Raw genomic sequence first — 13,328 nt, forward strand, 5'->3', positions numbered from 1 at the left:
CAGCTGTCCAAGCAGACTTAGGCCCACTCAACAGGAGGGAAATCACGCCTGGTGCTGGAAATCTAGCCATCTTCCAGGAACCAGTGAAGAAATAGACCTTAGAAAAAAATCTACTACCACCATTTTACTAGATCAGCATAATACCTAAGTACATTCTAAAACTCATCTTTATTCGCACAGGTAAGTGTAGCTCTCAGCCCTCATCAAAGAAGCTGTTCGTGTTGAGGAAGAAGGAGTGGAAAGATTATTAGAGTCGTAATACTAGGAAATGTGCTGTCTCTCCCACAAACAGCTGCATAAACAAGACTGGAACTGTAGCAGGAGCAATGGGCACATTCATGTGGAAGCAGGAAATTTTTGTGTAGACCAGTCCCAGTTCTTAGAAACACTCCTTATGGTTCTTGGATGTACCTGCCTCCAGCAGTCTTCACAAGGACTTTCATCTCCCTCTCTGCTCACACTTTCCTTGGGGGTTTTCTAATGCTGCATTTAAAACTGTCCCCCCTCAGAAAAAAATATTAGTAGTGTAATAATGTGATCACTTCTCACCATGCTCACATGTGACCACTGAGGAAGATGGAGTAACTAGGAAGGTTCAGATGGCCTCACTCACAGGGTTGGCAAGGTAGAATTAGTGTTAATGCTGGTACTGGCCCAGAATTCAGCTCGGCCTACACCTGGTTCTACTCCTCATGGGCAGGCTGGGCTTCACTCCAGCACAGTAGTCTCTGGGTCATTACAGTTTTATACAGTGAACGGCTTCCAAGACCATGAACGGGGTGAGCTTCCATGCCTTGCTAAGTCATGGGCCTGGATCTGGAGCTGATGGTACTTCCTACTCAGGTCTGCTGCGGGCTGTGGTGAGTCAGTTCCAGGCCCTGCATAGATTTTTTAAAGAGCACGAATGTGCGTGCGTGCGTGCGTGCGTGCGTGCGTGCGTGCGTGTGTGTGTGTGTGTGTGTGTTACAATCTTAGGACATGGTAGGCTCTCACTATGATTTATATAAAATCTTGCCAATTGTTTACTTAAAATATCACTCTAAGGCCTACATTCCTGGTACAGAATCTAGACCAATAAATCCAAGAAGTGGCCTGGACCTGAAAATATCTGCTCACTGTGTCCCCTGTTACTCTGAATTAATCATAGCTTTCCCCAATTTGGTCTGGCCTTGACGCTCATCCCTGCTGCATGTTTTCGTATTATCACTTGATTTCCTCACTATGTGTTCAGATTTGTCCCCCAGGCATGAGTAAAAGTATGCTTGATTCTCTAAGACAAGTTCATAAAGCAAAGTAACTATTTAGTATATCTATCAGAACCTAGTAGCTGCCATGACCAGACCCACCCAGAGGGCAAGTACGTGACCAAAGCAGACTTTTCTAAGCAAATTTCCCTAGTAGAGCTTTAAAAAGAAAAGAAAAGAAAAAGAAAAATTAAGCCAAGTATGGTCATTTCATCTCCCCAGTTCACTAATTTTTAAGAACAGAGTGATGCAGAAGATGGCGATGTTTTCAAACTATGACACATTGATTCATTTGAAAATTACACAAGAGAAACACAGGCAGCCTGAGTCAGCACAGAACAGGGAAGTGTTCATGCTTGGTGTCACGCTAGGGTGAGTCTGCCTGCTGGTCTGAGCCTGTGTAAGCGGGACCACTTGAAATCGGTGACCTTCCGTATGTAACCCAGCACTGGATGAAACTGGGATAACCTTCAACTCCAGCCCCACCTTAGTCCCCTTCCTCACTTAAAGCATAAAGAAAAAAAAGAAAACTATGAAGATTTGCAGGGGAACTAAAGATACATAATTACAGACAGGTGATAGGAACAAGGAGAGAAAAGCAGAGAGTCATAAACATTTCAGTTCACCCAGTGTATGCTAAATCCTTAACTAGTCCTTCTCAGGCAAGCGTTCAGTCATCTCATCATTCATTGCTCTGTGGTGGTGACAGTCAGAGATTTCTACGCAGCTATGGACTTGGGCTCAAGAAGTTAAGATACACCCGTGTCATCCATATACTACGGAGCTCCTGTGTCCACCTGACCCAAGGTCCAGTCTTCCAACCAAATGTGTTCTTCATCTCAATGCTGCTTTTCCATCCCTCCGTTCCACTCTGTCCCAAAGTCTGTAACCCTTGGCTACAGAAGTCAGGGATGTTTCTTTCTTTCTTTTTTTTTTTTTTTGTTTGGTTTTTACGAGACAGGGTTTCTCTGTATTGTTTAGGAGGCTATCGGTCCAGCCCGGCCTCGAACTCACAGAGATCCGCCTGCCTCTGCCTCCCGAGTGCTGGGATTAAAGGCGTGCACCACCACCGCCCGGCTAAGGGATGTTTCTTTAATTCAGCATTTTACAAGCTTTTCTGGCACTGGAAAATATAGTTACCTACAGTTATTTAGTTATTTCTTCTTCTTCTCCTCCTCCTCCTCCTCCTCCTTCTCCTCCTCCTCTTTCTTCTTCTTCTTCTTCTTTTTCTTCTTCTTCTTCTTCTTCTCCTCCTCCTCCTCCTCCTCTTTCTTCTTCTTCTTCTTCTTTTTCTTCTCCTTTTTCTTCTTCTTCTTCTTCTTCTTCTTCTTCTTCTTCTTCTTCTTCTTCTTGCTCGTCTTCCTCTTCTTCTTGCTCGTCTTCCTCTTCTTCTTCCTCTTCTTCTTCTTTTTCCTCTTCCTCCTCCTCTCCTCCTTCTCTTCTCCTTCCCCTTCTCCTTTTCTTCTTTTCCCTCCCTCTTTCTTTCCTTCCTTCCTCCCTTGCTTCCTCTTCTTTCTTTATCCTTTCCCCTTTCCCATATTTAAGGTCTTATTGGAGCAACTATGTATGCAATGTATTGCACATATTTAAATTGTGTGCTTGCTAACTTATCATGGATGGCACATATAAATTTTTACAATCATGAACATATTGACCTCTTGATGTTTCTCTGTCCATTTTCAATTCTTGTCCCTCTACAGGCACCAAATTGTCACTAGAAAATCATATGGTATATTTTATTTTACTCCAGGATTCCTTTCACTTGGCATAATAATTTGAGTTTTTATTAGGTGTATGTATTTTTTTTGTTGGTGGCTTTGCTCTTTGGTGAGCTACAGCCCAGTGTGTAGGTATGTCACATGTCTTTACTCATCTGCCAGTGAACATTTGTTTGTCTTGATTTTAGCTTTGACTTTTATAAAGATGTGATTTTAAAAATGACATAAAAACTTACCTGTGTACAAAAAGCTTTGGAGTTCTTTCAGCGACAACTAAGCAATTGAATAGCTAGATCATATGACAAATGTATGTTCAAATGCTTAAGAAATTGTCAGTTTTCCAATGAGGTTTCACCACTTTTCTTGTCTTATCTGGAGTGCATGAATCAGTTCAGTACTGGCCAGTCTTTCTGATTTTCACTATTCTAATGGATATTGAGTAGTTAGCTTCTAGTGGTTTTAATTTACAATTTTCTAACTACTAATGTATTAAGCATCTTTTGTGTGTATATATCTTATTTCATAAAGTAACTGCTGAATAACAAAAAAAAGCTTTTCTGGCACTGGAGAGATGGCTCAGCAGTTAAGAACACTGGCTGCTCTTCCAGAGGGCCTGGGTTCAATTCCCAGCACTCACACAGCAGTTCACAACTGTCTGTAACTCCAGTTCCAGGGAATCTGACATGCTCACACAGACATATATGCAGGCAAAACACCAATGTACACAAAATAAATTTAATTTTTTGTTTTGTTTTTGGGGTTTTGAGACAGGGTTTCTCTGTAGTTTTTGGAGACTAACCTGGAACTCACTCTGTAGACCAGGCTGACCTCGAACTCACAGAGATCCACCTGCCTCAGCCTCATGAGTGCTGGGATTAAAAGCTTTTTCTACAAACATATTCTGTTGAATACATGAAGGTCAAAATGATAATGATTCCCTCTATATTCAGTCTCCTGACCACAACAGTACCATTAACAGTTTATCATTTACCTTCCAGCCTTCTACTCTGTGTGTTTTTGAACACATATAATATATTTAAAAATTCTGTTTTATTTCTCTTTTACAAAAAAATAATCTTGTTAAGTTTTCTGTACCTGGATTTTTCATATACTACACCTTATACATGTTTTATATAAGTACTTTTATTTACTCAATTGCATAGCATTTCATCCTATCATATATGGTAACTATTAAAATATCATCAATTGATGAGCATATAGATTGGTTATACTTTCTCATTATAACAAATAATTATTTAGTGTCTGATTTTGTACCTATATCTGTCTTTGCTGGGCCAGGACAAAAGGTGGAAATGTTTTTACTTTTTACTTTTAGAGATACTGACAATTTTTTCCACAAAAAAAATTATGTGCTAACTGATGAGTTATCAACTGTGTATTGAGAACAATTTCCCCACAAGTAAATATTTAATTCTGTTTTTAAGGAATTAGAAGAAACTAATTAAAACAATAAAAATGATTCTATTCTATAAAGCTAATTAAATGACCTCTATCATCTCTACAAGTTTACACAGTGACTATTTTTCCTAAGTCATCTTGTGCTCAAAAACTAAAGACTACTTGGGGTAGACAAGACTTTCCTAACTTGAGGCAAATATATATACTGAAAAGAAAGGTGAGAATATTTACAACTGCCGTATGAGAACAGGAATGGGAAATGTAGCAGATAGAAGTATTTACATTACATTGGCAAGATTTATATTGCTGACATAACTAGAGTGCACTTTATTACAGTGGCTTTAAGCCACTAACTGAGGCGCTGGCATCAGAAGAATTGTGTCATTAAACGAGGATCTGTTGAGCTTCTACCGTGTAGAGGTTCTGTTCCAGAGCTGGGTATATGAGCCAACAACAAGAACCTATACTCTAGGCTCAGGGAGATACAAATGAATTAATTAATCAATTAGTTGATGTAGGAGGACGTCTGATGCCGCCATTAAACATGTGACTTATTAGAGGCGCATACAGATGAGGTAATAAAAGGGCGGTTTACCACACCGCTAACCACACCCAATTTAGGCAGGACTAAAGACGTATACGGCTGGACGTAAAGACGTATACGTACGTAGGCAGAACTACGTCACTAGCCAGGCCCACTTTTGGGCATGGCTAGGGGCGTTACGGGGGGAAGGCATAAAAGACAGCACACAGGAAGTCTCGGTCTCTTTTCCTGGAGTTCGGCTTCCGGTCCGGCCGCTAGCTGAGAACTGTTTGGCTCCTCTGGGTTTGGTATCTTGTGAGTAATTTTCTACATTAAATACTTAGCTTTACTGTCAGTAATTGTGTGTCGCGTATCGTTACAGCGTCCGTTTAGCCTACAAGTTGATTAATTATTTTTACATAATAGCTTACCAGTGGTTTTGAAGATACTGAGGAAGGGGAAGGATACCTTAGACTTGGAGGCAAGGCAAAGCTTCTCTGAAGTTCTGTGAGAGATAAGCTTTTATTTGGTTGCTTGGTTGGGGGTTGGTTGGTTGGTTGGTTTGGGGTTTTGCTTGCCCATTCACTTTCATTTGTTTTTTGATATTAGGGTCAAACCTAGGATCATATTCATGAACAATCTACCAATGAGCTACATCCCCAGCCTAGGAAAGGAAGACAACAAGAACAAGACCTCAGAGAAGACCTGGGGTAGAGAAGGAAGAAAGGGCCTAATGTGCAAATAAGCTTGACTTATTCCTGGAATGGGAAAGGACCGTGGAGTGCAAAGGGATGACTGGGGGGGGAGGACCGTGGAGTGCACAGAGATGACTGGGGGAAGGACTATGGAGTGCATGGGGATGACTAAGGAGGGGACTGGTTGAGAGAACACTGAGAGACATTTACTTCTATTCTAGGTGATTAGACTGTTTTAGGTGTGAGAATGACATAATCTACAGAAACATTAAAGAATCACACACTGCTTGGCACTGGGAGTCCTTAGACCAGGTAGAAGACCCATTTCAAAGTACAGGTAGTTACCATACCTATTAATGTTAACAGACGCTGTGCAAAAACAGCACTTTAAAGACCATCTGACACATAATATTTGTTCAGCAAATGTTTTTATGTAAATCATTATCACAGAATTAAACAATGATGAGCAGAATTGGGTACAAATCACTATTCTCAGTTATGTGACATAGTAACTAGTAATATTCTCAAAATTCATTCCAATTTCATATTCTGAGAGGCCGCATATTTACTGAATATTGCTTCTTCCCTAACACTCTAATACAATTCTTGGTTATTTATGTACATAATCATGTCCTGACTATCTATCTATCTATCTATCTATCTATCTATCCCTCCCCCCACACATACACATACATTACATCACTATCTAGGTGAACTCCAAATCCCACATATAAAGCAAACAGGCAGGTAGGTAGATAAGTGCATGGGAAACAAAAGTCATTGGAAGAGAGTAAGGTATCTGATGTAATAAAAAAATTAAGCAATGAGTATATAAAATGTGTAACTGAAAATTGTCTGTTATGGTTATGATTTTGGAAATTTCCATGACACTGGACATCATGCTAAAATCATAACAGGAGACACAATCATGATGTCAGTACTCACTGCCTTCCCATCTTGCTTCACTGTTTAGCAACCATTGAGAAACATGAAAGAACTACTTCTTGTATTTGCCAAAGTACTGAGAACTATGAGTAATACAACCAAAATTGCGAAACTCTCTGTACTTTTAGTTTTGCTTACCTATTGCCTTTCAAATCATGTGCTTAGATTACTTGTGCACACACACACACACACACACACCCTTGGGAAAGTTTATAAACAGTAAGTGCTCCAGTTCCTAGGTTTTAATACTGAGATCCACATGAATCGGAAACAGTTGCCCACTGATCTTCTATCTCAACAAGCAAACTGTTTCTTTAAATTTAAAATTGTGGAGTGAACCTATATCCAAAGACAGAAAGTTGATACCGATTCAACTAATAGAACTAATAAATTGGCAACTTATTGGAGATTATTCTATGACATATAAGGTATCCTTCTGCCTATTTTCTTATGTGGATATTCACAATAACTCTAAGAAAACATGGCAGATTGAATGTCTGTGTTCTAGAGACAGAGAAACTGATACTGAGTAATGGATCCGTCTCTCGTTGTGTACACATGTATGTGGAAGCCAGAGGAGAATAATGCATGTGTATGTAGAAGCCAGAGGACAATCATGGGTGTTACACCTCTGAAGCAATTCACTGTTTTTCTTTTTGTTTTTGTTTTGAGACAGGATCTCTTGTTGGTGAGAAGCTTGTTGATCAGGCTAGGCTTGTCTTGCTGTACAGCAAGCCCAGAGAATGCACTGTCTCTGCTTCCAAACTGCTGGTGCTGACGTTTGCACCACCACAGCCAGCATTTTTCACACAGTATTTAGGGATTGAACTCAGGTTCTTAAGCTTGCATGCATGCATTTTACTGAGGGAGCCTTCTCCCCAGCTCCAAGCTCTTATCTCATGAATATTAATATATGGGCTCCTTTCTCATATTTGTTACCTTCAGTTCTTGCAACTATCTTATAAGGTAGGGGTTATTTTTGTCCTCATTACCATCATCAAGTAGATGAGGAAAAATGAGTCATAAGGGCTTAGTATTTAGCAACTTATCCTTAGTCATTCAACTAGCAAACTGGAGGATCAGGATTCGAACTCAAGCAGACTTAATAGAGTAACACTGAAGTGTGTTGTTATGTTGGCTCTTCAGAGTCCCTTCTCCTACCTATTTCAGTCGCTCCTGCACTGGATTTAACCACTGACAAACAACATATCTTGAGCTTAGATAAAAGATTTAAATCCCCTCCACACATGTCTAAACATCATCACGATGGGTGACCAGTGACTATGTTTCATCTTCAGAATGGTGGAGGACCCATATGCAAAGTGTCTAGCAGGAACCCTGGCACAATGTATGTAGCTGTCAATTACTGACTCTTCAACATGCCTGGCATTGTATATATTCTGAGTCTGTCTTCCTTGACACGCCAGATCCAAACCTGACTCTTTGCAAATTAAAGTGGTCAGTAGAGACATCTCCTTTTCATAAAACCAAAAATCTGTATACTAATGGGCTATAAGGCACTGCAATTGCTAACAATCAAGTGTACATATTAACTTACAGAGGTGAAGTGCAAATGCAGACAGTGAAGGCCTGGATGGACTCACAACATAGAGAGGGGCTTCCTCTCCAAGAAGAGAAAAATTTAACACAAGGGTTACATGTAAGCACGTGCACACACACACACACACACACACACACACACACACTAAAATACATATTAATTTTCCAAACCAAGTCAATGAAATGTAAACAAGTTATCTCAGTGAGCTCTTTAAAATATTATCCTTTTTTTAATCTTTCAAAACTGAAAGTTCAAGAAGTAAGTGTTAGTACATATTAACTGAGCTTTACAAAATAAAAACTATTCCACAATCAGTTTCCAAAAATCTACACGTCCTTCAAACCAAAGTGCAGCATCACCCTTGCTTTAAAACGATAAGCCAGGAAGATATGATTCCAAAATGATGTCATCTCATTTACTCATTCAACAAGAATCCACTAAATAATGTTTTTACATGCTTCATGTTAGAAGAAATGAAGCAAAACTGAAGAGTAACATCCCATTGTTGACTACAGATATGGTCTAGTAAGCAATGTTACAAAACCCAGGAAAAGCAGCCATAATTAGATATGTGAATGGCTAATTCGAAAGTGCCACGATAAGATCAAACATCATAGAAATGGCCACAAGAAAGACTATGACTCTGGACAGGGAAGCCACTCCTTTTCAAAGCAGAGAGAGAGAGAGAGAGAGAGAGAGAGAGAGAGAGAGTGTGTGTGTGTGTGTGTGTGTGTGTGTGTGTGTGTGTGTGTGTGTGAAGCTAAATATGTTCAGCATCACTGAACTTCGGAGGACCGGAAATCTGAACTATCTGCCGAACCTAATAAATTATCCAAATACACCCATCTCTCTTCTTTCTCCAAATTCCTCTTTGACTCACAGACTGCATTTCAGTAAGAAAAATGTACAGCTGTTCACAGTAAGAAAGGGAGAAAGGCGACAAGTGGTGAAGCCACAACTGAGACAGGGACCTGAGCTCTGCTCTGCAACCAACATAAATAATATTGATTTTCAGATGATCTACTGTGTATTACTCGCGCTGCCTCCCGCCTCTATTACTGCGGAGAACTGAATTGTCTGTGCATTCGCTGAATCCCAGTAAGCGGCCTGAATCATCACAGGGCAATATCAATCATGCCTTTATGATTCATCTCTACTAAAAGCCTACATTGAAATGATAATGCACTAACCTGTCTCCAGTTAATGGCAAAATAATGGTTGCTTGAGAAGAAAACACAATGAAGGACAATCTCATTTCAGGGCTGCAAAACAAGGAAAGAGGCAGTTAAAACGTATTTTAAAGAAATATTGGTAAATTAAGACAGAGGCAGAGCCAGAGAGTCTCGTTTAAAATGAGTCTCACTCAACAGTCCCCGCTTCCCTTAAATGGACCTCTCTAAGTAGATCCACTAACTCTGCTGGGCAGTCTTGCTATCTGAGCTGCATTTCTTTTTATGTAGTCAGTGCTTCTCAGTCCTCAGAACACTCCTCCACGACCTCCTGGGGTTTACATCTAGAAAGAGAATAACTGGAAGGATTCTAGGTTGCTGCAAAATGCTTCCTTAGAAAAACGTTCCTTCCTTCGATCTTCAGCTCCTTGCAGAAGGCCATGCCCTATGGGGTAATTGATATGAATTACTTGGAGCTGAAGAGAAGTCAGTCTGAGTTAAAGGCCGTCATAATAAGAGCTCAAACAAAACTCACCCTAAAGCAAGAGTACTTACTGCATTAAGAAATCACTGTTTCATTTGGCCTTTTCAACCTTCCAATCTATATCCTAGGCTTCAGGCACTGACATCACACAATCATTTCTGTTTCTATAAAAGTGTGTACAAATACTGCTCAGGTCTGAAGCTAAAGTTAGGAAACTAGATGCAAGCTGAAGGTCATACTTTCAGCATTGTGCTTGTCAGTAGTCATCTTTTATTCATTTTCTATGACTTCTAATTAGTAACTGGTTAACTGAAGTTGAGCCAGAGAACAGTATATGTTATAGAAATCCAACTTGCAAACCAGATTCAAAGAAAAGGGGCCTCATTTTCTTCAGATGATCCAATGTCTCTGATTAACATTGGATGGCACTCCCGGCACATTCTAGGATCTAACTGAAAACAACTGTCTATTCTACTTTGACAATTATAAATGGGGGGGGGACTTGTTTATTTTTCTCTCCTAGACTGCTTTACCTCAGAGCCGGTCCAGGAACCCGAGTGCTTGCTCTCTTTGGCTCCTGAGGCAGGCGACTGATGATTGAACATGGGCAGGCATACATTTTTATAGGAGTAGTTTTACTGCTTGCCAATAACCGAAAGCAGGGATTGCCTAGGCCTCTACAGATTGTTTGAAGTTACTTGCAACATGACTTTCAAAATGTTTTGATCATCCAAGCCTGTTTTACAGAAAACATTTGGGCTAACAAGACTGAAGGAGGCAATATTTGATGACACAGCTCCTATTCGTGTCCCTTTCCATTATCCTGATAAACTTGCACTTGTTCCTGGCATTTTTTTTCTTCCAAAAAAACAAGGAGGGGGAGCCACACACAAAAAAACATGGTTTCCAAGGGTTATTTTTAAATAGGAGATGCCACTAATTCCTAGTTACTTCTAAATAAGAGACTAAGCTGGATTTCCTAGCAGCCATGCTTTTTATAGGCGAGCAAAACCGTGTTTGCTACTAAAGCCTCCTGCATATATAGAACAGTCAAATTTTAAACCAGCCACACACCCACACACTGTGTAAATACAACTCATTTTTTTAAACACACACACACCACACATAAGTGCTTTTTCTGTTAGTGGGTTATTAACACGTGTTCATTTAAAGTTTTCCAACACTTTTTTTTATTTCCATTAACGTGGACGTTTACAGTGCTAAGTGTGTGGAATTGAAAATATAGTATGGATGCTATTAGCATAAAATTTACTTTTTAATGTGATCAATTATGAGAAAGCATAGCTCAAACTCAAAACAGACGAAAACTGGAAAAGGAAAAGACATTAAGGATTGTATTTGAAGATGTTTCCCCACTGCTTGACCCAAGTTTCTGGGAGCCAGGTGAAGTGAACCTTCGAGGGACAGCTGAAAGATCCCACAGAACGTGTGGACAAGGACTCGAGACGCTTAAAATTCAACACTTCAGGAAACCCGGCCCCTTCATCCATTTCCCCTCTCGTGGCAAGAAGGGTGAAATGGGGAGACATACCTCACAAATCTTTCTGTAAGCTGGTGGACAAAATTATAAATTTCAATCCAGTTATTTGCCACACTCCCAGACCTGAAAAAAATAAAGATAACCCGATCAGAAAAGCAAAACACCAAGTTAAACTGCAAACATTTCTTCAGTTCTGTTCCGTGAGGTTGGGGGCGGGGTCCTGGCCCCCTCTTCAAAAGTAAAGTACATGTTTCCTTCCAAGAAGAAACTTTAGCATCTGAACAGAATCGAGGAAGCAAGCAAGACCACACTTCTCTAGGAGCAGCTTTCTTGACGATTGTTTAAAGTGAGACCCGGCTTTTCAAAATAAAAACACAAGCTCTTATTTCTCAGGAAATGCAAACCACATTGAGTATATTAAGGCCTTTTTCTTGGCTCCCATGAAAGCGCTGTGATCAGGGCAAAATTGGGCAAACTTTAGGGAGCCTAGAGTGGGTTAGGAGGAATGTAATAAAGGGACCAAGGAGCTAAAACCGTTCCTGGGGTGAAACATGCTGCAGGTGACCACACTCATTTCCCAAGAGACCCCAGAACTAAATTAAGCGGTGGAGAACCAAGTAGCACCTGGATCCCGCCACCCCTCTCCAGTCAAAGCGCTTGCTTTTTGCAAGGAAGCAGCAACAGGGCACCCTAGTGAGAGTTCCCACTGCTCTTCGCCAGAACCCAAACACTGCTCAACTTCAGTCCCAGCTGACCCAACGTTGCCCTCACAGGAGACCCTGACCCCTTCACTCACTTGTCCAGGACGAAGTACAGATCGAAGGCTTTTTTGCAAGAGGGCTGCTCCTGGGCGTGTAGCAACGACCCCGGACCGCCCATAGTCAGCAGCCACAGGCCAAGGATCAGCCAGCTCCCAGGGCTGCGCGCTCGGGACCGACCCGCCACCATCCTGCAGCCGGGGCCCGGCAGCTCCCTCTGATTCACAGCCCCTTGGGCTCAGGGCTCGGAGCTCCGGGGTCTGGCTCTTGGATCAGGAGAGCAGAGATGCGAAGAGGCGGAGTCACCCGGGACTCACCCCGGGGTCAGAGGCTGAGAGGGGCTGGGACGACCGATCAGGCTCAGCGCCACCCGACAGCTGCCACCGAGAATAAGAGAGAGGGAGGTCCTGGGAGGACAAAGGGAGTCTCTGCGGCCGTCGCAGCTGCCGCCGGAACTCTGGACAAATCCCTGTGGGCGCGCGGTGAAGTCCTCCCCCTCCGGATTCCGGAGAGTTGCAGCAGAGGATAAGGCCCGAGGCGACAACTCTCTGGATAAGTTCCTCCCGGCCTCGGGTTGAGTCTCCAGCGCCTACCCGGGACAGCAGAGCTGACGTCTAGCTGCCGTGGTGAGCTGCAGGACGGACACAGGGGGACCCCACGATCGCCGCGGGAACTCAGCCGAGTCCTCCCCTTCCGCCTCCCTTCCTCGGACCGCCCAACTCCTCGCGGCACTTTACAACTTTCTTTCCTGCGCCAGGCACGCGCACAGAGCCCAGGGGCGATCCTGTGCCGCAGAGGATGCTGAGCGCCCTGGAGACCCCAGGACACCCCAGGCTAGGGTGTCCTCTGCTCTAGTGAGGCAGCGCGAGCCCGAGGGCGGGGCTCCGGGAGGAAGCCCGCAGAGACACACCAGGAGCACACTTGTGGGTTCGTGCTGAGCTGCAGATGACTAACGCCTGCCAGATTTCGGGAGAGAGACAGAAGAGTTAGAAAAAACAAATGTCCTTTAGAAACTAAACATACCCAACTCTCCCGCAAGCCTGGCTAGGGCTGGTTTCCCCAGCTGTGCTGCAACAGCCCTCCTTGTGGTTTACAGACTCAAGACCAGCTGTCTCCCGGGAAGTGATGGCCTTATGCCTCATCCCTCGGCACCCTTCACACACCAAACTAGTGACTCAGGCCCTAGTGTTTCAGAAAGGGAACTTCCGCTACATCCTAGGCTTCAGACACTGACATCACACAATCATTTCTGTTTCTATAAAAGTGTATGCAAATACTGCTCAGGTCTGAAGCTAAAGACAGGAAACTAAA

General features: G+C 42.4%; 1 protein-coding gene across 1 annotated transcript in view; it reads right to left on the minus strand.

Annotated features, from left to right (window-relative positions):
- Antxr2 (ANTXR cell adhesion molecule 2) overlaps window positions 1–13,064 on the minus strand; it is a 120,583-nt gene extending 107,519 nt beyond the window's left edge. The window contains exons 1-3 of the mRNA XM_005068130.4: window positions 12,056–13,064; window positions 11,311–11,382; window positions 9,296–9,367 (exon numbers count right to left, since the gene is read on the minus strand). Of these exons, the coding sequence (XP_005068187.1) occupies window positions 9,296–9,367; window positions 11,311–11,382; window positions 12,056–12,207 (296 nt within the window). The 5' untranslated portion in view covers window positions 12,208–13,064. The remainder of the gene's footprint in view (window positions 1–9,295; window positions 9,368–11,310; window positions 11,383–12,055) is intronic.
- Between the last annotated feature and the right edge of the window lie 264 nt (window positions 13,065–13,328).

Source organism: Mesocricetus auratus, unplaced genomic scaffold (genome assembly GCF_017639785.1).
Source record: "Mesocricetus auratus isolate SY011 unplaced genomic scaffold, BCM_Maur_2.0 Super-Scaffold_100006, whole genome shotgun sequence".
NCBI lineage: Eukaryota > Metazoa > Chordata > Mammalia > Rodentia > Cricetidae > Mesocricetus > Mesocricetus auratus.